Below are 26,755 nucleotides of genomic sequence, written 5' to 3' on the forward strand. Positions count from 1 at the left end.
TGAGCTAAATCTTGAATAATAAACATGTTGTTGTGTGTGTAGTAGTTTTATTCTAAACCACAAATTATCAATAAATGAAATGACTCTGTAACTGTTTGGATTCCTATGGTCATCACATGTCTCTGTACATGTTTGGATTCCTATGGTCATCGCAAGTCTCTGCAACTGTTAGGATTCCTATGGTCATCGCATGTCTCTCTAAATGTTTGGATTCCTATGGTCATCACATGTCTCTGTAAATGTTTGGATCCCTATGGTCATCGGATGTCTCTGTAAATGTTTGGATCCATATGGTCATCGCATGTCTCTGTAAATGTTTGGATCCCTATGGTCATCGCATGTCTTTGTAACTGTTTGGATTCCTATGGTCATCGCATGTCTCTGTAACTGTTTGGATTCCTATGGTCATCGCACTTCAGAAACGTTTAGACAAAGAGGGAGCATATGCTTTGATTTGAAACAAGTTAAAAGTTTTGAAATACAAACAGACTGCTTGCACAGAAATACTTCTTAATTAGAACGAAGCTTGCATGGATTACTTGTACCAGACAAGATTCGAGAAAAAGAGGATACTGAAAAGCTGGATGAAGAAATATTCGGTGAAGTCATTAAGAAGAGACCAGAGGCAGGTTTTAAATCCACGTGTTGATATTCGCATAATGGCATAATTTTCACTATCGTTCTAGTCATGAAAGGAAGTTGTAGAGCTTGAGCTGAACCAGGGAAACGAAAACCTTAAAAAAACAATTAATTACCTAGTAATTGCATCTCAAAGAAATAAAGAAGTATTAGACATTTTACTCTAATAAATGAGTGAATTGACTAGCATCGTCAATATATTGTATCATACTGCATTAGATATCGTTTCAATATGTCATGTAGCATATTATTATACAATCGTTCAGGGTAAGACTGGACCACCTTGTAAACTAACTTGAGAAGAACTGTTAAAGGTAATCGTAGCATCAGGCTTATTTCACTTGAAAAAAAGGACTCTCCAATTTGCGGTGGTTTGTATTCTGATAACATTTTATCATAAGCATTTCGTTAGTTCTTCTCCGAAACGGAAGTCTCTTATAAACTTTGCACTCTGGCATCATATTTCCAACGAAGTTGTTATTTCCTTTTGTTTAGTCTACCCTGGTATTTCCAGCGTATGTAATTTAATGAAGTTGTTTACCCTGCCATCAACCTGTTCCGCGGCAATATGGTTTGGACTGAACGTGCAGTACATATATCGTGCAGTTGTTATTTCAGACAATGCTTAGTTTTAATATGCAAGTGGTACGGTCCTAAGAATTCGCTAGCGTATTTGAGTTTTTTTCTTCTAAGAATTCGTAGCTCTATTGGAGTCATTTTCTAAGACTTCGTAGCCGTATTTGAGTCATGTTCTTTTCTTTTGTTACTGAGAGTAGTAACTTATATTTTGCCGTTTAAATCTATGCTGCTTTTTTGCAGCTAAGTAAAACGAAGCTGTTCCAATATTTTTCAATTTTCCATTTTAATCTCTTTTCTAGTCTACTTTAAAAATGGAATAATAAGTAGAAAACAATAACGTCCTCATTACAACTCACTACTTGTGGTAAGGTTGACAGAAACTTAGTTCAAGATATAATGCTTTATTTGGGCTACTTCTTTACTGATCATTTTGAAAACATATATTTTAGCTTTGTCCGACACGGATAATGTTATAGTTAGAGAATCAATACCCGATATTGATTCGCTATAATTTATACTTTTCTTTTCAGGCAAAATAAATTCTGGTAAGTATAAGACAGTAACATTACATTCATTGTATTTAAGTTATATATTTTTCAAACATCATTTGTACAGACCTGAAAGTCTTTAAGTGAAATGCTTTCTGTCAAATATGGTTTTAAATTCTGCTGGGCGAATAATGAGCAGAAGTATAACGGGGGGAGGGGGTGGGGGTATAACAGTGGCCATATATTTGTAAATATAATTTGTATTACGGTTGTTGATGATTACAGTTAAGTACAGATGATATATGACAACAAAATCTCAACAATTATGCAAACTGGTGAGTCATCAATTGGTTTGGGTAGATATGCCAGTCATCTTTGCTAGATTTTACCATTATATTCTGGCATAAAGTTACATTTTGAACATTTATACAGAATGTAGCGTTGTATGGAAGTACGAGGTGGCATTTTGAATATCTATTCCCAAAATTTAGCGTTCTCTATAGGTATGAAGTTACACTTTGATCATTTATCCAATTGTTGATTTGTCGATTAAATTATATTGATTTGTACTTCGTCTTCAGGGACACCAAACACTATGCTTTAACTTTAAACGTGTCTTCCAATAGGTTGTGGAGGGCAAGCTGACATTGTCTATATTTAACTTCAAACGTGTTTTCCAATAGGTTGTGGAGGGCAAGCTGACATTGTCTATATTTAACTTCAAACGTGTCTTCCAATAGGTTGTAGATGGCAAGCTGACATTGTCTATATTTAACTTCAAACGTGTCTTCCATTAGGTTGTAGATGGCAAGCTGACATTGTCTATATTTAGCTTCAAACGTGTCTTCCAATAGGTTGTGGAGGGCAAGCTGACATTGTCTTTATCCTGGATTCCTCGTCCAGCGAAGGATCGGCCAATTTCCACAAAATGCTGGATTTTGTCACGGACTTCGTTAACCAGTTCTCTGTAGGACCTAATGAGGTCCAGTTTGGACTGGTCACCTTTGCTACATATGCCAGGAACGAGTTCTATCTCAACTCGTACGTATAATTTTTATCTTTTATGTTTTAGTATATATTTTCCTTTTAATGTGCTGTATTCAATTCATGAACGAAATCAGCCATTAGTGTAAAGAAAGAAATTGTGCGATTATTTAAAATCAGCACATATTTATATAAATACCTTTTGACGTCAATGTTTCTTAATTAGTTGACAGCAAATTTAATTGGAATATCATAATAGTAATGATAGTGTTATCAATGGAATGAGTTTGAAGTGCGACTTTTGTCAGCTCTTTTTATAATAAATATAAACGGGATAAACCGAGTGATAAACATGTTTACCATTCGTCGGATTCGGCGAAGGTGCATAATAGCTATAGTCAATTCGATGTTATTATTAGCAAGTAAATTAAGTTATTACAATTAAGTTTATGGACTTTTATATTTGTTGAATCAATTCATCATATGATTTAAAATCTAAGATTCGTTAAACAGAGCGAAACGTCACATGACACAATAGTGGACAGTGTATGGCTTATTCAGCAGTTGGTACTGGTGATAGATGCGCAGTTTCTAGCACAATAAATTTTTACGCGAAATGCAGCATGGTTCCCACTGGCCAATGTCTCTTAACATTTACGTACGAATTTTTCATGGTGAAACTATTTAACTATTTTTTGCATTTAAAGCTCTTTCCGGTGATATTTCAAGCTTATTATTATTATATAAATTTGGAATTTGTATTCCTTATACAGAAATAATTATGGTCGTAATGATTAATTTGGTTGCATGTTAAATAGTTTGCAAGTAGGAACAAAAGTAAGCCATGTATCCCGATGTACATTACCTGATTTGTGTTTATGGTCTACCGATACTGTCCTATAATTGCATTCCGATACACCTAACTTGCTTTTTATTTATTGTCTAGCGATACTGTCCTATAATTGCATTCCGATACACCTAATTTTTGTTTATTGTCTAGCAATAACTGTCCTATAAATGCCTTCCGATACACCTAACTTGCTTTTTGTTTATTGTCTAGCGATAAATGTCCTATAAATGCATTCCGATACACCTAACTTGCTTTTTGTTTATTGTCTAGCGATAACTGTCATATAAATGCATTCCGATACACCTAACTTGCTTTTTGTTTATTGTCTAGCGATAAATGTCCTATAAATGCATTCTGATACACCTAACTTACTTTTTGTTTATTGTCTAGCGATACTGTCCTATAATTGCATTCCGATACACCTAATTTTTGTTTATTGTCTAGCAATAACTGTCCTATAAATGCCTTCCGATACACCTAACTTGCTTTTTGTTTATTGTCTAGCGATAACTATCATATTATTGCATTCTGATACACCTAACTTGCTTTTCGTTTATTGTCTAGCGATAACTGTCCTATAAATGCATTCCGATACACCTAACTTGCTTTTTGTTTATTGTCTAGCGATAACTGTCCTATAATTGCATTCCGATACACCTAACTTGCTTTTTGTTTATGGTGTAGCGATAACTGTCCTATAATTGCATTCCTATACACCTAACTTGCTTTTTGTTTATGGTCTAGCGATAACTGTCCTATAATTGCATTCCGATACACCTAACTTGCTTTTTGTTTATTGTCTAGCGATAACTGTCATATAGCTGCATTCCGATACACCTAACTTGCTTTTTGTTTATGGTCTAGCGATAACTGTCCTATAATTGCATTCCTATACACCTATCTTGCTTTTTGTTTATGGTGTAGCGATAACTGTCCTATAATTGCATTCCTATACACCTAACTTGCTTTTTGTTTATTGTCTAACGATAACTGTCCTATAATTGCATTCCGATACACCTAACTTGCTTTTTGTTTATTGTCTAGCGATAACTGTCATATAGCTGCATTCCGATACACCTAACTTGCTTTTTGTTTATGGTCTAGCGATAACTGTCCTATAATTGCATTCCTATACACCTATCTTGCTTTTTGTTTATGGTGTAGTGATAACTGTCCTATAATTGCATTCCTATACACCTAACTTGCTTTTTGTTTATTGTCTAGCGATAACTGTCCTATAAATGCATTCCGATACACCTATCTTGCTTTTTGTTTATTGTCTAACGATAGTGTCCTATAAACGCATCATTATGCACATAACTTGGTTTGTGTTTATTGCCCCAGTGCTAGATGTCACTATAAACTGTCACACTGCAACCATCGTAGCGATATGACTGAAACTGTTTTAAAGCTACGTTAAAAATCCTAATCACACACACACACACACACACACACACACACACATCTCGCCAGTCGAGTATTTAGAATGCCAATTTGTTGCCATATATGTCTCTTTTCCCTTTCATGCATCAGTGTTAATGTTTGCCTTCCAGCAAATGTGTTACATCTACATTAACTTACTACCGATTCTTCAGGCATGCGCAACGACTTTCCACCCTCGCAATGTTAATGGTATGGGTTGAGAAATTTCTTAGCAACTGACTCCCGACGTTTGTAAATATTTACATGTATCAGTCTCTTTGACAGGCGACTCCTTACAAAAGGGATTAGATTCCGATGAATAAGAGAAGTACAGAAGAAACCGCTACATCTTAATAAAACTGTGTTTGTAGAGACTGACCTATTGATATGGGGGGGGGGGGCGGATATTACTTTGTTATTTTTGCATTATGTTGCCGTATTTGTGAAAACCATCAGAGTTGGAAATATAAAACACTTTACAATCGACAATTTTGACATCTATGGAAACAATAAAAGAGAACGTACCGTGGAATTTAGGTAATGTAATTCATTCCAGTGGCTTACATTATTGATTTCCACATACTGTATATGGGAGATTTCTTCGTGATTTGCTTTTCGCAAATTTCATGACTAGCTCAAGCATTACGTAAATGTAATTTGCGGAACGTAATAAAATATTTATATAATTGCGATAAAAGCAGCTAAAATTTTATATGTATATTGAGTATAGAACCTGACCAAAGATACTACTTCCGGCATTTTTTCCACAGAAAGAACCTAAAATTATTAAATGTTTTAAAGAACAAAATGTTGCAATGCTACTTATATTGGAATGCAAGGCAACAAAAGTTGGTGTATTGACAAATTTATAAAGTAATTAATATAAACTGATAATAATTCGAAAATAATAAATTATATACAAAATGTAGACACGGATAGCCATGTCGAGATGCCATTGAACCAAACGAATATTTCCAGGGCGCTGGAACCTATGCATTTTCAAGTTTCTCGTATTTATTGTAAGTTGTTCATTTGAGCGCTAAGTTTCTGACACTATTGTTCTATGTAAACTCTAGGTTGAGGCTGCTTCACACTTGTTCATTTTGAATACTTTTCAACACCTTTTATTGTTCCATTACATTAAATACGCTTTCTTGCTTGTTCTCAGATACTCAGATAAAATGGATCTCATTTCCAAGCTACAGACCGTGACGTTTTCTGGTGGGGGCACGGCAACGTACAGTGGTCTTCAGTATGCACACACATATCAGTTTTCTTCTCAGCACGGCGCGAGAGGTAACACAACCCATATTGCTATCGTCATGACGGACGGTCAGTCCAACGACCTAAGTAGAACGATAACCGAAGCCCACCGACTGCAGCAATCCGGGATCAAGGTCATTAGTGTGGGAATCGGTAGTGATCTCAACCAGTACGAACTTGGGAATATCGCATCGAACCGTAATGACGTCCACACCGTGGGGAGCTTTGACATTCTACACACTATACAATCAGACCTGAAGGAAACCGCTTGTGGAAGTATGTTAACACACTTTTAAATGATTATGGCGATAAAAAGGTTCGATTCAACCACATACGAGGATATGTTTAAGGCATTACCAACATGTGCAATTATATATATATATATATATATATATATATATATATATATATATATATATATATATATATATATATATATATAGTTTCAAAAATATACAGAACTTAATATAATCTGTAACAATTTATCCATTATGTGTGTTTTTGTCGTGTCTCTCATTCGTTTGTGGTACATGTAATATTTTGCTTTGGGACTAAGACGTGTAAAATACCAAATGCACAAGTTTATAATTGTCTATATACAAACCATTTTAAAGTAACTAGTTTACTTTGTGCCCTACTGAACAGTTGAAAATAAAATTAAAAATACATTTCTCTGAAGATAAAGTTTTTGAATCTCCAACACTTTCTATATTTAAAAAAACCCACATGTACTTGAATAAGAAAATTTTATTTTCTGTTTCACCTAGATGCCATGCATGACATAAGATATCGAGATATCGCCCTTAAAGTGGCACAAGATTGTTAACTCCTGTTTTTTTATTTGAGCTTGATAAATACAGTTACTACATTTATTTTCTTCTTGGAGACATGCTTAAACAGTTTTTTGGGGGGCGATGTATCTGTCATACTGCGACTCTCTGGTTAGTTTAATCTATCATACTTCAATAATCTGATTAGATGTCTCTATCATACTGCAACACTATGGCTAGACGTCTTTATCATACTGTGACACTATGGTTAGTATTAATATCTTTTCCGAATCAGAAGTCGTGAATTTTAAAAGAACCAAAATCATCTACATTTGCAACATAATTTGAAAATATTAGTAGTAAGTATGTGAATAATAGGTACTGGACTAGTAGGTACGTGATTTGTAAGTATATTACTGATAAGTGTATTGCTAGTAAATGTCTAGTATGTCAAATATATGGGAGGTGTATGACTAGTAAGGATATGACTAGTGAGAATATGACTAATAAGTATATGACTAGTGAAGATATGACTAGTAAGGATATGACTAGTAAGGATATGACTAGTAAGGATATGACTACTAAGTATATGACTAGTAAGGATATGACTAGTAAGGATATGACTAGTAAGTATATGACTAGTATGGATATGACTAGTAAGGATATGACTAACTAGTAAGTATATGACTAGTAAGGATGTGACTAGTAAGAATATGACTAGTAAGTATATGACTAGTAAGGATGTGACTAGTAAGGATATGACTAGTAAGCATACGACTAGTAAGGATGTGACTAGTAAGTATATGGCTAGTAAGTATATGACTATTAAATATATGATTAGTAAGGATATGACTAGTAAAGATATTACAAGTAAGAATATGACTAGTAAGTATATGACTAGTAAGAATGTGACTAGTAAGGATATGACTAGTAAGAATGTGACTAGTAAGGATATGATTAGTATGAATATGACTAGTATGGATATGACTAGTAAGAATATGGCTAGCTATGATATGACTACTAAGTATATCACTAGTAAGTATATGATTAGTAAGTATTTGACTAGCTATGATATGAATAGTAAGTATATGACTAGTAAGGATAAGACTAGTAAGTATATGACAACTAAGTATATGACTAGTACGGATATGACAACTAAGGATATGACTAGTAAGTATATGACTGGTAAGTATTTGACTAGTAAGGATATGACTAGTAAGTATATGACTAGCAAGTATTTGACTAGTAAGGATATGACAAGTAAGGATATGACTAGTAAGTATATGACTAGTAAGGACATCACTAACTATGATATGACTAGTAAGGATATGACTAGTAAGGATATGACTAGTAAGAATATGGCTAGCTGTGATATGACTAGTAAGTATATGACTAGTAAGCATATGACTATTAAGTACGTTACTAGTGTTTGTGATTGGTAAGTATTTGACTAAATACTAGCTAGTGATGTACTTATGTGTTATGTGTTATACATATTTTGTATTATTGGTTTTTTGACCCACCCACCCCACATTGTCCGACCTCAGTGTATGACTAGCAAGTGTATGCTTAGTAAGTACATGACTAGCAAGTGGTTGACTAATAAGTAAATAACTAGCAAGTACATGAGTACTGTAAGTTTTTTTAACGTAACGATAACAATTTTGTAGTCATATCGCTAAGATGTGTGCATTGTGGCAGTTGACATGTAGTATTATGTCCCAACCAGTCACATTATCCTGACACCAGACCGACCAGTCCTAACACTAACCTCTTAATGCTGAGCGCCTAGCGAGGCAGCTGCTACTATCATTTTTGTAAGTATTTAGTATGACTCTGACGGGGTTCGAACCCACGACATCCTGCTTCTGAGTCGGACGCTTCAACCATCTGGCCACCGGAGCGGTACATGATTACTAAGTTTATATGAAGTATATGACAAGTAAGTGTATGAATAGTAAATACATAAATACTAAGTACATGATTAGTATGTATGTGTGTACAGTTGATTTAGATTTTTAATGCAGCTTTAACAATTTTAGTCATATGGCCACGATTACAGCTGTTTGGCAGTTTATGGTGATGTTTAGCCCTGGGACATCATGCTGCAGATATGTTGCATCATGTCCCACCCAGCCACATTATCCTGACACCGACCAGTCCTAACACTAAACTCTAACTGCTGAGCGCCAAACTTGGCAGCTGCTAGTAACATTCTTTGGTATGACTTGGCCATGGTTCGAACCCGCGACCTCCTGCATTGGAAACGGATGTTTTAACCCAAATCGGGCACCAGAGCAGTCTATATGATTAGTCAATATATAACTAGTAAATGTATGAGTAATAAGTTGAGCACAACATTCCTAATTATACATACTTTTATACATTGTTTGCGTATGTTACAGTTGGTATATAATTTGTAAACCTCTTCATTCCAGACAAGCCAGAACCAACACAAAATCCAGGTAAACACACACACAGACATACACACACACGCACGCACACACATGCACGCACGCACGCGCGCTTGCATGCGTACGTGCGCATAATGTTGTTTTGAATGATAATGCGGAAAATGAACACAGTGGACGTCATTATTACAAGGATCATGCATGTTTTTTTGCAGAAAGATCTTCTGTTTTGTATATTCTATATTTGCATTTAAAATAAACATTTGGTTTTTTTGACCTAAAACAAATATTAAAAGTTCTCAGTTTACAGTATCGAGGCATATGCTTTGTAAGATATAATTTTAAAGTAATAATTTCGTTTGATCGGTATAGCTATTATCATTTGTTTCAAATATGAGATGTTCTACTAGGATATGCTCTTCATCGCGTTAAAGGTGATAAATTTATTTACAATACAGTTTAATATTGTATGATACAGTTATTATATTTGAAATCCTGTCTTTGGTCAGCTTTGATAAATCATAGAACATATTAAGAATTGTCTTTTTAAAGCTCTGAATATTTAAACTTAAACTATTTACAATTTAACTGTTTTTATTGTTTAGTTTTGACAAAAGCCTTTGCTTTATGTAGTCTGAAAAAGCTCATCTTGCATGCATAAAAAACTATGGAAAGAAAGGTGTCACAAACTTTCAAAGGATCGATGTTCTCCCTAATGTCTGAAATATTGTGCCTTTCTGGCAGGTAATGAAGCAGTGGTAACTGTTTGTTACTATCTACTTCAAAGGAATGTCTTCTTGATCAATTTCTGAAAACAAACAGCTCAACATTGTAATATTATGATGGTTGTAAATGAATATCCAAATCGGATGAGATTTTGTCATTTATACGCTTCTTGTGGTTTCACTGTCCTGTTGATCTATATGGATGTTTTAAACAGAAAGTATGAGCAACAGGCACACAGCGATAAGTATCATACAAATTACAAAACTTACATATCGATACTCTTGGTTTTTTGATGCTACATAGTCATTCAAACCATTACTCAGATCTGCTGATTTACTAGAAAATGAACAGATGGTAATATTCTTATCAGAACACACACACACACACACACACACACACACACACACTTATTATCCACCGTAACATCATTACAGTGTCAATCTGTCTTGTTTTTATCTATTGAATTATGATTGTCCAGAATGTGGGAACACGCCTGCAGACATAGTGTTCGTCCTCGACTCCTCGGGGAGTGAAGGTTCAACTAATTTCAAGAAACAGTTGGATTTCGTACGGGACTTTGCCTACCAATTCCAGATCGGTCCCCAGAACGTGCAAATCAGTGTGATAACATTCGGCACTCATGCTAAGGAGGAATTTCCTCTTAATAGATACCACGACGAAGCTACTCTCTTGTCCGCAATATCTCGTATTGTATATCATAGTGGGACAACACAAACAGACGAGGCACTAGCGTACGTACGTAATAATAGTTTTCTACCATCCCACGGCGGTAGAGAAAACGCAACGGATATTGTTATCGTCATCACCGATGGACAGTCCACAGAACCAGCCAAAACCAAGGTGCAGGCAGAGCTACTCAAGCACAGAAATAACACCAAAGTTATTGCCATTGGTATTGGGTCTCGCATAGTCCACAGTGAGTTGGAAACCATAGCAACGGATCATGCTCATGCTTTAGCAATTGCTGACTTTAATGCATTACAGCAAATTAAATCAGAGCTCACCTATGCAGCGTGTCAAAGTAAGTAAACTTTTAGCATTTAATTATTACTTCTTACCTATATATGTAATTATCTGTTCTTTCGTTTTTGTTTGGAACTATTGGGTATCACCTAGTTGTTCTGAGGGACTAAAACAGAGAATTATTCAATATGTTCGTAACATTCGTACACAAAGTTAGTATCTTCAATCATCTTATGCATACAAGTAATGATCGCTTTAAGATATTGCCACCACACATAGAAAGATAAATGTAATGACCGCTTTCTGAAAGATTCCAAGAGCTCTATAACTAACAATAAGGCATGGTATTCATTGCTCAAGACCACGTAATATTGACCCCAAAGTTAGCGAGTAAGCAAGTGTGTAGCAGAATGAATTGTGTTTGCACCATAATGAGACGTCCCAGGTATGAACAGATTCCATCAAGAGATTTGGGAAACATAAGCAAATGAGAAGGTTTATCCCACACTTTAATGCCGATCTTCTATAATGGTAACGTTGACCCCAAGGTAAAGGGCAAATCAGTGCGTCGCTGAAACGATTGTCTTAACTTCGTAATGATTCACATACGTATGAACAGATTTCGTGATAGGGTGCAGGAAGTATTGACTATTTAAAGATGTTTACCGAAATCATTACGCAAACCTTCTATGACTGAGCTCTATACCTCAAGGTCAATGGAACAGGTGATAGTGTCGCATCATGAAATGTATTTGCATCATGCTAATTCCTTCCTTACGCAAACAGAATCGATCAATTGGCTTAGGAAAATCGTGTAAATTAAAGCCTTCGACCAAAACCGAGACGACCGTTAAAGAAGCGTTTAAATGTTCCGTAGAATGAATCGTCTTTGTGTTATAAAAATAACAGTATCAATTGAATCCATGAAGTTTTTTAAGAAACATAAGCAGGTATATAAACATATTAAGATAAACGTTAACAAAAATATTAACGCAGCAGCCACTGTATAAAACATGACTGCTATATCTTGTTTTTCCACTAGCGTGGGCTAAGCAAGCTTTGTACTAAAACATAATGTGTCTGACATTTGTGCGGCAATACTAGAAAACATGTCGATTTTGTAAGACACATGTTACGTTGTCATGTACAACTACTAGAAAAAGAACAACGTCAGCAATCTAAGTCATATTCCAAAGTTATGGAGCATTTTCAAAATCGATCACTGTCATTTAGTCATTATTGGAATATTGGACTATGTGCATGAAGAGCTTAACAACGTTCAAAACAACTTGCCTCCCAAATTAAACAGTTTGACAACGGAAGTACTCTTTGCCAATTTAACAACACCTCATGTTAGCAGATTTGTATGAAGAAGTTTACTTGTTTCAAATTACACTTAAGACTAATATTAGAGTCACTTTAGGAGGTCCACACAACCGACTAATGTCAATCGATCAAGTGTTTTGAACTATTTTGTTAGGCTCCTAACATCCATATACATCCGCCAAAATAGTCGGCTTAGGGATAATACACAAAATTGTATAGTGAATTGCCAGATAGCAGAGGCGTTGACTTAGTGACAGTAGTGCAGAGGGAAAGCTGAGTTTCTCAATGAAGACTACACAGTCAGAAGAAGCTATATTATATACCAGGATGTTAGATGCCTCAGGGTCACCCTCTTTACACAGTAGGCGCTGCGACATAGTATATATATATATATATATATATATATATATATATATATATATATATATATATATATATATATATATAATTTCTTAAAGCAGCTGGACTTTGTGTCCAGGGTCGTAAACAACTTTAGCATCGCGAAGGACCAAGTACAAGTCAGCATGGTGACCGTTTCAAACAACAACAGTATTGAAATGTTGAAAATTTCAACAGCTAAAATGGTGAGGTCTAAAGAATTAAGACTTTTACTAAGAAACTGTCTTAAAAGATCAGCCGCCGGCAATCATGATCGGTGATTTTGAGATGTTTATTATAACAAACAAGGATTGGGATAACTTTGATGAGACGAATGTGTCGGTGGATAAAATGGAAGGCTATGAAATGCTCCCTATACGTATGTCTGTCTGTCTCTGTCTCTCTCACTCTCTCTCCGTGTTTGATGTACCAACATTACAACAGAACAGCTAAAATGCATTTGCATGTTAGGATTCTCATATTTAAACCTACCTGAACAATCATAAAATCTGACTATCTAGTCTTACCCAGTTTATAAATTATCGGGTGGTAACTCCAAACAGGTATCTAACCGTTCACCCATCTTACCCACAATCCCATCCCAAAGGATGGTTCTGCGACAGCAATTGTGCGTTCCGTGAAAAGGATATTTAGATACAGACCTTGATTTATTAATTTAAAAGGGGTGTTTTTCTTTCCGATATAATACCTGTAACACACTTTGTACGTTGCAGCATGCAGCTCAACCCAAAAGGCGGATATAGTCTTTCTATTGGACGCCTCTTCCAGTGAAGGTGCTTCGAATTTCCAAAAACAACTGGACTTTGTGTCCAGGGTCGTAAACGACTTTAGCATCGGGAAGGGCCAAGTCCAAGTCAGCATGGTGACCTTTTCAAACAGCCCCCGAAACGAATTTTACCTTAATTCCTATACAACTAAGGCTCAACTCCTGAGCCAGATTCAGAGAGTTAACTACATGCAGGGAGGTACTAATACCGATCTAGCTCTGGAGTTCGTGGGCCAAACCAGCTTTGCGGCTAACCATGGAGCACGTGATGACGCCCCCAATTTCCTGATTGTGCTGACAGATGGCGCTTCAGCTAATACCAACAACACACTGACGGCGGCACAACATCTAAAAACTCAGGGGATACATATCATATCCATTGGAGTCGGAAGTCAAATCAACAAGGACGAAATAAACGGTGAGTTCATGCAATGTCCTCATTTGCTAAGTAAAGAAAAAGCAAAGATGTCGTATAATTTTGCACTATCGTACCAGCTTCCCATTCGAAAACGTTTCTGTACGAAAGTGTGGTAATTGTTCATTTCCAAAGATTTAGTGGTAGAGTTATGCATTTTTACGAAGCTGAATAAATGATATACGACTTGGAATTAAAAAGCGCAATTGTCTAAATACGTCTGATGTTTAACTTTTAGTTCGCACATTAATTACAAAATAGGTCTTTATACTGAATATCAAACTGTCTAAAATGGCTGGCATTAATACTTGCAACTCATTTTCATCGATGAAAAGCCCAAACTATGTATTAAAGAGTAATTTGATTGATGAATCAGATTTGGCACTAGATATTTTATGAGTATCAATACCATTTTGGGTAGAAGTGAACACAAGGCACTACTAGCTAGCTTTCATTAGATAGTAAAATTAATAATATGTCTTTAATTCAATGCTATTGTTTTTAAAAATCTTATTTCATTAGCATAATTTGACAGTGTACACAAGCAAGTAAGTGAATATGCAACCTGGCAACGATTGGTCTATCATCTCCGAATTCACTCAAATGAGTCACTTTGCCATTGTTCTCGATCTCAAATGAGTCACTTTGCCATTGTTCTCGTTCTTATTATTCAGGGATTGCTTCGGACAGTGGTCATGCCTTTACCGTCAGTAGTTTCAATGCCTTGCAGACGATTCGAAGCGATATAAAGCAATCAACCTGTGAAGGTGAGTGACATTCTTGCGCCCTGTACAATTCTGTATTCCTCCCGATGTTTTAGCACAATCCTTGAGTCATAAGCAATAGGCATTTTGAGTTACTTTCGTTTCCGTCTGTGCATTCGTTCCTACGAATGGCTTTCACTGACTTGACCATTATACGTTGACAGCTTTCAATATAACAAACGAATCTTTGTTAAGTTGTTAATCATATTATGTAGTTTCAGGATAACATTTGCAAATTATTCGGTTAAATTTAATTAAGTTGTACCCCTTTTTATTGAAAAGAACCATCTTATCGATGAGGGATAAAAAGTGACGGGTACCCAAATCTTATTCTTCCCGTATTTCTCATTCAGTCACAAATTGTTGCAATAAGGTACGTAAATTTAACCATTCAGATCTTGAAAAATGAAGGGGAAAATAAATCAAAACGTCTACGATCAATAACATTTTTAAATGTAATTATACAGAGAATTTTAATGTTATACTATTTTTATGTGAATGTTTTACGAGTTATGAATTCTTAAGGATAGTTACTCAGAACAACCTGATTGAAATGTGTTTGTTTGACGTCAGAATGGTATCTATGAAAGAAATCACGGGTATCTGAACGTTTCCGCTAATGACAACCGAGAATCAATTTCACTTGTTTTCTTTTCGATTCTGTTTCTCTTTACTGACAACTGCATGTCTTCGTCTGTTTACATCTTTATAATTAATAATTAGTAGTGCCGTGAAGATTAATAGCGTAATTTTGCTTCTTAATAGCAGCAAATTATATTCGTTACGATGAATGAAATTTTATCTTTAATGTTAAAAATCTGCTATTTTCTGTTGTTGTTTTGCTTTCCTTTCAAATCTTTACCCACATCACGAGTTACACATAGTAGAATGGGTCTAATCATTCCCCGAATATGACGTTTTGAAATGTTCACATAATTTATTTCACTTGCAACTGAGAATAACGCTATTTTTAAATGAAAAAGGTTAATGTTGAATGAATGAAAATTTCAGAGACAGGTAGAAGAGTAGTGGAAAATACAAATTACTTGGTGACTAATAATATGAACTGAAACATAATTCGCGAAAGTTTCTATAGTTCGAGCTGTCAGTGATGACAGTCGTAATGCTTTGCAGAAAATGTATTTTCATTTAAGGGAAAATGTTTGAAAACTGGAAGTATCGAATATAGTGTAAATGTAAATTTCATTCATAATTTTTTATCACAAAAAACACGCTTTGTATTATAAACATAGGTGTGAACTATTTAGACTAGTACATATAGTAAGTGCGACTTGAGTTTCTTACTTTTCTTATTAAAGATATTTGATTATACATACGAACATGAAAGTAATTTCAGTACTACATGCAAATAAGTTTGCACATAAATGGGAATTAATATAGATTACTAGAGCTGATGCGTGAGCCCGATCCTGTTTATTTCGTTTTTTATAGTTTAATATTTACATATAAATATATTTATACGCTTTGTGAAAGTTGTGTATATGAAAGAATGTTTACAACATGCAATATTTTCTTTTTTTCCAGTTCGTTCTGAAGAGACACTGTGATCTCAGTCAGGTGTTATAATAACAGCTTGGAACACTAAACCATAAGATGACACCAACTTGTTTTAGTTTATAGCGATATATTATCAAAGAAACCAAAAAAGTCTTATTTTGTTTCCGTTCATCCATTAGTTTAAGTGTGTGTGTGTGCCTTACTTTATATTACTCCCTCTCTCTCTCTCTCTCTCTCTCTCTCTCTCTCTCTCTCACACACACACACACACAAACACACACACACACACACACAAACACACACACACACACAAACACACATAGACTCTTTAATGGTACACTAAAGGTGGTCATGCACTCATTCCTATGAGTGTTATTACTGCACAGTTGTGTATAAATACATTTATATTTTGTAACAACTGACATGCACATATACGTGTACACATACCTATGCATACGTACACACAAATTCTTACATACTAAAACACTTGCACATCCAGTAGGCGATACAATATGTATGTTACTATCGGTGACATAATTGTTTACATAATTATATTAACAAGTTAAGCGAAACTTCTTGATGTCGAGCAATTTCAGAAGGAAAAAAGGTTACCAAATTGTATTACATTTGGATTAGTACAAAACTATTATATTAGGATTAGTACCAAACTTTATTATATTAGGTTTAGTACTAAATTTTATTACATATGGATTAGTACCAAACTTTTTTCGTTAAGATTAGTACCAAACTTTATTACATTAGGATTAGTACCAAGCTTTTTTACGTTAGGATTAGTACCAAACTTTATTAGATTAGGATTAGTACAATAATCAGACGGTAAGAGTTAACATCTTTTTCCAAAGAAAAAAAGGACAGACAGAATCTTGCTTAAGATTCTGCTAATAAGTTTTTTTCTATATAAGGGAGTAATGTAACATTACACCAAGCACAGGCCTAAGGATAATTACTCTTAAGGCTATATCCTTATATCTATATATTATATATTATACGAGGATGTATATTACAATCACTATGGTCGACGACTCTAGGGATCTTGATTACTACAAATATTGACACACTAGCGCTATACAGGCAATTTCAATAATTCATTCATACCTGGTTTTCTGCTTGGTATCAAACCTAGGACCTCTTTATGCGAGATAAGACAACTACCTCCTGCATGCATGTTCCAGTGCCCATACTGTGATGGTTGAGAAAACATTTGATCCTTGAGTTCAGTTAAGAGCTTACTCAGACAGATGAGGATAATACTCGACCGGGTTTGGTTGAATATCCGCTATGCTTATCCAATGATCTTATGGTTGATAAAACTTCTCTCAAGCATTCAAAATAAAAAGAAACAGATTAGTAAATTGGATGCGTTTTTTAAAAATATATTCATTAAATATACTGTAGTTAGAAGGGGTTTTGCTATTTTGTAAAGCTTTTAAGACAGTTTATGATTTTCTCTTGTCATTGGTGAAATTAGTATGTAATCATCGTAGTCCAAATCCATGTCCGGATTATCTGGATTACTGGACAGGTAGGCCTTCATCAATGTTCTCATTATAATGTTTAATAAAGTTATACAGCGTACCTAGCGTAATGCTTGAATTATCATGTACCCAGTGTAATGCTAGAATTATCATACAGTGTATGTAGTGTAATGCTTGAATTATCGTGTACCCATCGTAATGCTTGAATTATCATATAGTATACCCAGTGTAATGCTTGAATTATCATATAGTGTATCCAGTGTAATGCTTGAATTATCATACAGTGTATCTAGTGTAATGCTTGAATTATCGTGTACCCATCGTAATGCTAGAATTATCATACAGTGTATGTAGTGTAATGCTTGAATTATCGTGTACCCATCGTAATGCTTGAATTATCATATAGTATACCCAGTGTAATGCTTGAATTATCATATAGTGTATCCAGTGTAATGCTTGAATTATCATACAGTGTATCTAGTGTAATGCTTGAATTATCGTGTACCCATCGTAATGCTAGAATTATCATACAGTGTATGTAGTGTAATGCTTGAATTATCGTGTACCCATCGTAATGCTTGAATTATCATATAGTATACCCAGTGTAATGCTTGAATTATCATATAGTGTATCCAGTGTAATGCTTGAATTATCATACAGTGTATCTAGTGTAATGCTTGAATTATCGTGTACCCATCGTAATGCTAGAATTATCATACAGTGTATGTAGTGTAATGCTTGAATTATCGTGTACCCATCGTAATGCTTGAATTATCATATAGTATACCCAGTGTAATGCTTGAATTATCATATAGTGTATCCAGTGTAATGCTTGAATTATCATACAGTGTATCTAGTGTAATGCTTGAATTATCGTGTACCCATCGTAATGCTTGAATTATCATATAGTGTACCCAGTGTAATGCTTGAATTATCATATAGTGTACCCAGTGTAATGCTTGAATTATCATGTACCCATCGTAATGCTTGAATTATCATATAGTGTACCCAGTGTAATGCTTGAATTATCATGCTTATTGTAAACAGTATGATTAATTTTCGATACATCTCTGAGGTTTTTGCTTCAGTTGTCTGAACTTTGCGTGCATATGGTAATCATACTTATTTACGTGGAGCATCTTCATTCAATTATAATAATTAGTTGTCCTTTGGACGTTGTGCGTAATTAGTTTTGAGGGATTACTCGCATACTTTTTTCTTGTGAAGTGTTGTTGTTCTACGCACTGTGACACTGTCTCCCAAACCGAAATTTGTTTTTTCGTTAGATTGTTTTCATTGGTAGTTCCTCCGTTAGAACTTATGAAACCATCATCAATTAAATCAAGAAATAATTTCGATATCCTTAAGCAGATATCAATGACAGCATAAGCAGCAGAGAGGACGAACATACCTTTTGCTGAAACGTAACTTTGACAGCTGAAAACCTCATACGAAAAAAAATATTAAAAAAAATAAGATCAATAAGGTCAAACCGAAGCCTCTAACTGACCGAGATTTTCTCTTGGGGGTTAGTTTGTTTTTGTTACTTTATTTTTGTCGTGTTTTTTTTCTTCTAAATTTTTTATGCGCGTTTTCGTTTACCCATATGACGTCTCACTGAGGCCGCGCCCTCTCTGCTGCTATAATTAGATCATTATTATATCAACAATGGCACCTGGTACTGAATCTTACACAGCTAGATTAGCTCGAGAAAGAGTAGGAGCAACCAAAACGTTTGTACCTGTTTGTGATTCTCTTAGACAAAAACTTCAAGAACGTCAAGAATCACAAGTTGAATTTGCAGAGGGTACAGAACAATTATTTAAGCCGATTACACAGATTTCTGAAGGAAAAAAAAAACTGCTGAGCAAACTGCAAAGATAGCAAAAAGAACTAAACAAAAAATAGATATTTTGAAAGATCTTCCATCTGGAATAGCTACTTCTAATCTCCCCCCTCCCACCAATGGAGGAAGAAAGGAAGAAGGTATTGGCAAAGTTAGTACTGAAATAACCGATGTAAAAAAAGATCTTGCACCTAAACCTGAAGTAAGGAAAGAAAATGTTGAATTAATTAAAAAAGGTGTTATTACAAAAGGTAAAGAAATTGAAGAGGAAGATTTTTTCGAGTTCCATTTGATAGTTATTCTCGATGGTCTGAAATTATAAAACCTAAGAAAGCTAACATAAATACTGATAGTTATTTTAAACGGTTATATCGTGTGAATTGTAACAAACTCCAGGCTAGAAGTAATGATAAAGTTTATAATAAATACAACAACAACATAAATAAATTTTATTTGGAGTCACAACTTCAACAAAAACAACTACAATCTCCCCAGCAAGAACCTTCCCATCAACTTCCTCCACCGCAGCAACAAATACAACGACAAAAACAACCACAATCTCCTTCACTAATTCCTTGGCCAGAAAAACAAAAACTACAACCTCCTCAACAAAAACTACCAGAACTAATTGACGTTAGGAATAAATTTACGTCCAAAGGTATTAGCCTTATCACAAATTTGCCACGTGAAAAAGTAGTAGATATTGCTGCACGTGGAAATCGTCAAATAGAAAAATATGTAAAATCTGAATATCTTCTTCAGTGGAATAATGATGATGATAGGATTAAGGATGTATATTTCTTACATAGTAATAAACCTGCAGAAGATGATGACCCGTATTTTCGTGATTTTAAACGTGATGTAGACCAAGAAGAATTTAGTGACTTATATAGCCCAGGCGCTAATAGAAGTGGTGTTTCTACTCAAGGAAGCGGTCTTATTGATTTTCCTGACTTTTTTCTGCTGTAGATAGATTAGAACTTCTGATTGGAGGAAAACGTGCAGGAAATAATTCGCCTGAAATCTTTAATGAAATATCTGATATTTGTCGAAGATTATTTACTGGCGGTATTATGGATATCAATCTTTATAGTTCTCTCATTGATGAAATTGTTGATGATTATCACAGCGACTATAAAAACTACTTAATCAGTATGTAATTAAAAAAATGATTATACGCAATGCACAACGTGGACCTGTAAGGTCAGGGTAGTAAACTCACGATTGCCAACTTACAAAGCGATTTACGGAGATGGACTCGGTGATACTGTTATGGGTTTATTCAAAAGGATGGCTGCAAAAGTAGTACCGATTACAAAACGATTAGGAATGAAGGCTATTGATGCTGTTCGTGATAAAGGTATTAATGCTATTGGTAATCTTGTCGGTAAAGCATTTTCATCGGTCAAAGAAAGAGTATTTCAATTAGCATGGGGGAAAAACCCAGTAACATTACCCAGCACTGAAGTTATGCCTGCAAATGTCAGTAAAATAAAAAATCAAGCTGCAAATAAAAAACTATCAGAGTTGGCTGGTGAAGCAGAAAGAAACATAACGGCAAATTTAATAGCGGGGAAGTGGTCTTCGTGTTAGACGATAACAATTATAATAAAATGTTTAAACGTGTATCTGATCCAGCATAACAGACGAATATGAATTGATACGTGATTATCAATTTTATTCTCATGACGCACGAGAACCAAATCAGCGGGGGAGAATGGAATTGCAAGTTCAGGATACAAGCAGATATTTCTTACCCGCTGAAGCATTTATTGAAGTAGAAGGTGAAGTTATAAAAGCAGATGATACTGAATTTGAGGATGGTTTTAGAATGGGTTTTGTTAATAATGGTATTATGGCGTTGTTTGACAGTGCTACCTACATGACTGAAGGAAAATATATTGAAAGGATTCAAAAAGACTTTGATGTTGCTACAACGATATTAAGTCTAGCAAGATATTCAGATGATTATACAAGATCAGCTGGTCCATCAATGATGTTTTCAAAGGATATTAATGACGATCCTGACTATAGACCTCATCTTTTGGTACAATTAGAATAAATTACTGCGTCTAATCCACAGTCACCTGGAGAGATAAACTGACCCGCCGCAGCATTTATGATGTTACAGTCTGTCAATCCATTTCATAATCTAGAATTTGCAATGCGTTAATCAGTATTAGTTGGTAATCGTAGAAGATTTTCATGTGCAATTCCATTATCCCACATCTTTGAATTTTGTAGAAATTTTAGAAAAGTAATTTTCGGAGCAAAACGTACAGTTGTACTTGTAAGAAAGGCTACTGACGATGATGCAATCTGGCGAGCTGCTGGTGATGTTGGTAAAGTAATACTGACAAAACTCTCGTTGTGGATCCCAGTAATGACTCCAACAATTGTTGAAGAACAAAAATTAATTTATTTTATGGACCAAGGTGGTAAATCGTTCTTGTCATAGCTGACGATGACCACAGATAGTGTTCAAAGTAATACTAATGGTGTATGTACATGGCACATATCGCAGCAAGGTGTTTCTGCACCTCGACATATATTTATTGCTTTACAAAATATTGCACGACTAAACTCACAAGAACAAAATCCAATGGTATTTGACAAACTTAGAGTTAAAGAAGTTTCTTTAAGAATAAACGGACATCAAGACCCAACTGGGGATATATTGTTAGATTATACCACAAATTATATAGCAGGTACACATCATCGTTTGATGACATTTATGGGACGTGGTCAAAATATATATACTGGTTTACAAATATTACAGTTATATTTTAGAAATCTGTATCCAATATATTACTTTTCGCTGGAGCATCTTGATTTAGCACAACAAACTGTCATTAATACACACTTCCGAGCTCGTGTAAATAGAGGAGTTATTCCAAAGGATAGAGCAATTGCAGCTATTCTTTAAGATAAAGCAATGTTACTTGAATGTGCTGGTGGAAGAATGCGAGTTTTTGACGCACCAGTAGAAAACATATAATTAAATCGCGCATGATATTATAAAAATGTCGTACAGTCACGTTAATGTCATTCTGATTTCCGGTCTGGTGAAAAAAATTACAATCAAAACTTGCACGTAAATGCGGAATAAAAATATCGCTAAATAAAGATCAAATTTCTAGTGGTGGTCCAAACAAATTATCATTTACCAAGACTCAATTTAAATATTTTAATAAGGCTTTAGAATCAAAAACTGGAGTTCAACTTCATCTTGCTCCGAGCGCTATTAAAGACTCAGTTAAAACAGGTGGTATATTTTCACTTCTTGTCGCTATACCAGGATTAATAGCCGCTGCAGCCCCAGTCATCGTAAAAACAGCTGCACTCAGTGTTTTAAGCGTACTGCCGGAAACGTTGGAAGTATGGATGTTGATAAAATAACAGGAAAAGGATAAAAAGGGAAGGGGTCTAAGATTACCGGGAACCCTTTATCGGTACGGAAAAGGTCTGAGACTTCCGGGAACACTTCGCTAATTCTTCCAATTCTAAATTTGATTTACTTGATGCTGCTAAAATTTTAAAGATGAGTAACATCAAATGGAATGACATAGTTCGTAGAGTTCTCGGTGCTACTACGGATAATATTCCAGTATTTACCAATGACGGTAAAATCAGAGACTTGATTATATCAATCTCAACTATTTGAAATGAAATTGCGAAAAGCATTGCTAATCGTTTACAGAACACTTGCGATACAATGACAGGCGAACTCAGCAACAATGGAAATAAGATACTTGTTTTAAGAGTTCCAACATCTGATGAATATGCTGCAACAAAAAAGTATGTAGACACGTAGAAGATGCTAAATTATCAACGTTGCGGGCCGAGTATGACGTTCACGTAAATATGTATTTAATTAGTCGTTGAAATATTCAAAACCTCATTAAAATCCCAATGATTTCTTTGGCATATCGTTGACGAGAATGTAGTGAAAATAAAAAAAATCGGCAGACGTGTATTTATTGTTGCTATAATTGTTTATTCAGAGTCTGCTGTTATTGCTGGAACCGGCGTGTTATTATCAAAAATAACAATGATGGCACCAGTATTTGTAACAATTTGAGTTTCAACTGCAACAACGATTGCCGGTATTCTCCACATCATTGCAACAAAAATATGTACGTGTACTAATGCAAAATTGCATGATTATATAATAAAATTACATACAAGAACACTAGCATGCTCCAAATTATCCTCGTTATTATCAACGAGCCTTAGTGATGGAAATATATCAGATTCTGAGTTCACGGATATGATTAAAATCTACAAAGAACCATAGACAGTGATTGTCTTAGAAAATCAGGATTTAAATTGCAATGTCAAGCGAGCTACTACAACATATTGTAAATTATTCGCCTCCGTCCAAAACAGCAATGATAACGGTAAGCTCAAGTAATCCATAATTATGTGTTAACTTTCCAACTGCAATTTCAGTGAAAGAAATCGCACTAGCGCAATTACGAGCATATTACAGTTGGCCAAATATCAGATCAAAATCATTTGTTGGATTACAGGCGAATAATTCACTAGTATTTACAAATGGAAAAAAGATGATGGAACACTAGACTGGAATGTTGTTTCTATTCCTACAGAAAATTATCAGATCGAACAAATCCATGATGAATTTCAACACAAACTAAAATCAATAACCGGAAAAGAAGCTGAAATATTTATTTCAGTTCACGAACCAACTTTATCATCTGCGATTGAAATATATTCTCCAAATTACGTTGTAGATATTTATAAATCATCAATCAAATGTGTTTTAGTTTGGCCTGAAATTCCACCAAAATAAAAAGGACCACCAGAACCAAAGTTAGATGACTTTAATACAGATAAAAAAATATTTATAACACTTCAGAAATGTCGAAATATTTTCCCGTGGAGTGTAACTGATGGTGTATATATTATTTATGCTTTTCGTGGCGAAATGAGATACTTGGACGTTTATAAAATGTATTCCGACCCCATTAATTCTAAAGTCAAACAATCAATCAACAAAATACAAAATCTGTTTTTTTCGTTATTACAACATTATAATGATGATATAAAACAACAAATCGTTAAAACGATACATCTAAATCAATTGGAATCAGCCTATAATTATGTTAATGACACTTTCATTAAGGAAGTATTTAACCACGCTATTTCTTTCCCCAGCCCTAGAAAACCATTTATCAATCATTATAAAATAGCAGAAAAAGAATATGAAGGACCAGGTGATTTTACATTTGTAGTACCAAAATTGAATAAGGAGGAACTAAAGAAAATTATTAACGAAATCTTTCTTAAAATACTTGAATCATAAAGCAAAATAGCACCAGCTCCAACTATTCTTAAAGACAATACTAATCAGTAAGGTGAAGGTCGTCACATTGCAGCAGGAATCGTTCATATAACATCAAATACTGCAGTTAATCTTGTATGCGACGTAATCGATGCAGCTTTGAAATAGGTCTTGAAAAATCAAATCATGCTCAGCAACGATATATTCTGTATAATTTTACTCCCGAAGTACCTCCTGGATATTTGATTGTACAAGAACGTATTAATCCTGTTTATCGACGATGTCATAATCCGTTATTATCAAGAATAAATTTCAAACTTAATAACCAGAGCGGACACTAAATTGATTTAAGAAATAAAAATCTGAATATAAATTTATATCTAAGATCTTAACGAGTTTTACAATTAATCAAGAGGTATATTATATGATGTATCAACATGTGAGGGTTTTTATACACGACAATTGGTAGGTACTTGAAAACGCCATCAGAACAATAATGACACAGTCTCCAGTCAGCACAGGACAATTTAGTGTTAATATAGTTACTGGTGAATACGGCAACGAAGACTTTCTATTGACTCAGGAACAATTAAATAAACATATTTCTATGATCACGTGTGATAGATATCAGATTCTAAATTATACACATTCCTGTATAAAATTTGATCAGCCTAATAAATTAGTGTCTAATTATGAATAAAAAATCTGATTTCGTATCTTTCCAAAAAAAATAATAAACAAATTAAATATATATCACAGAATAATTTTTTACTGATTTTGTACGAATCAAAATATAAATCAAAAGTGGCTTCGATTGAAATAATTTATTATAATGCGCACGCGTGGACTAATGCAGTAACAATATTTCCACGAAATCAAACTGTTAAATTTTACCAACGAGATATATTTGATTTTATTAACGAAATAAGTATCCGTGTGGCTGTTTCAAAGTTCTGATGATGGAAATTATGTTCAGTCTGTACGACCTAATGGCGTTATTTATCGTAGAGAATCTCTCCATGAAGAAATATACCTATGATGCTGAAGAATTACTCAGTTATTGTTTTACTGTTTCGTCAGTTGCGGCTCATTTTGATAGAGAGAAAAATTCGTGGAAACCAACTCGGTTTTGATTTTCTTAATGATATAATATCGAGTTGTGTCGAATACAGACACGGTGGATTGTGGAATAGTAAATTCGATCACAGAGCCGTTATCTCGGTAGATATGGTTGCATGTTATCACGGAAGTTTTCTTGGTATGGGAGAGTGTTCTGAGTATTTTGAGCGATTTGGTCATCCCACACACGAAAAGACCAGAGTATCGATAAACGGACCATTACCGGATTTTGACCTGACTGTATCCGCTTCTATCGAATCGTTCGAGTTTGCTAATGGTCTTCATCCGATTTGTTATGCTTGGTTTGGCAAACATTTTTCAGAAAAAATGTGGGTACCAACAGTATTATTACGATATATCCTCGCTGTTAAAATACTGATATTTCTGATAGTAAATGAAGCAATTATATCATATCGTCCGCAGAAAGAAATTTTGTTACCACAACAAAAGAAATATTCTGATGACGAAAATCCTGATAAAACTGATCTTGAGAATAAAATCGCAAAAGAACTCGGCAGAAAAATAATCGGTAAATTTACTCAAGTAGGATTGTATGCTCATAAACGACATTGTACAAGACTGATTATAAACGATGCTGAGTTAGATTTTATAATCGCTGATACAACGAGAAAAAATACGTTTATAAGTCGAAGCTATGCTAATTTATCGGATGGAACCAAATTAG

General features: G+C 34.6%; 1 protein-coding gene across 1 annotated transcript; it reads left to right on the forward strand.

Annotated features, from left to right (window-relative positions):
- Positions 1-1,744: 1,744 nt before the first annotated feature.
- On the forward strand, positions 1,745-16,460 carry LOC149804201 (collagen alpha-6(VI) chain-like). Its single transcript, XM_089937878.1, has 8 exons — positions 1,745-1,763; positions 2,561-2,747; positions 6,131-6,501; positions 9,434-9,460; positions 10,611-11,174; positions 13,555-14,025; positions 14,697-14,789; positions 16,332-16,460. The coding sequence occupies exons 2-8, from the start codon at positions 2,635-2,637 to the stop codon at positions 16,352-16,354; spliced, it is 1,662 nt and encodes a 553-aa protein (XP_089794004.1). The 5' UTR covers positions 1,745-1,763; positions 2,561-2,634; the 3' UTR covers positions 16,355-16,460.
- The last annotated feature ends 10,295 nt before the right edge of the window (positions 16,461-26,755 follow it).

This window comes from Sinohyriopsis cumingii, chromosome 2 (genome assembly GCF_028554795.1).
Source record: "Sinohyriopsis cumingii isolate HCF-2022 chromosome 2, ASM2855479v2, whole genome shotgun sequence".
Taxonomy (NCBI): Eukaryota; Metazoa; Mollusca; class Bivalvia; order Unionida; family Unionidae; genus Sinohyriopsis; species Sinohyriopsis cumingii.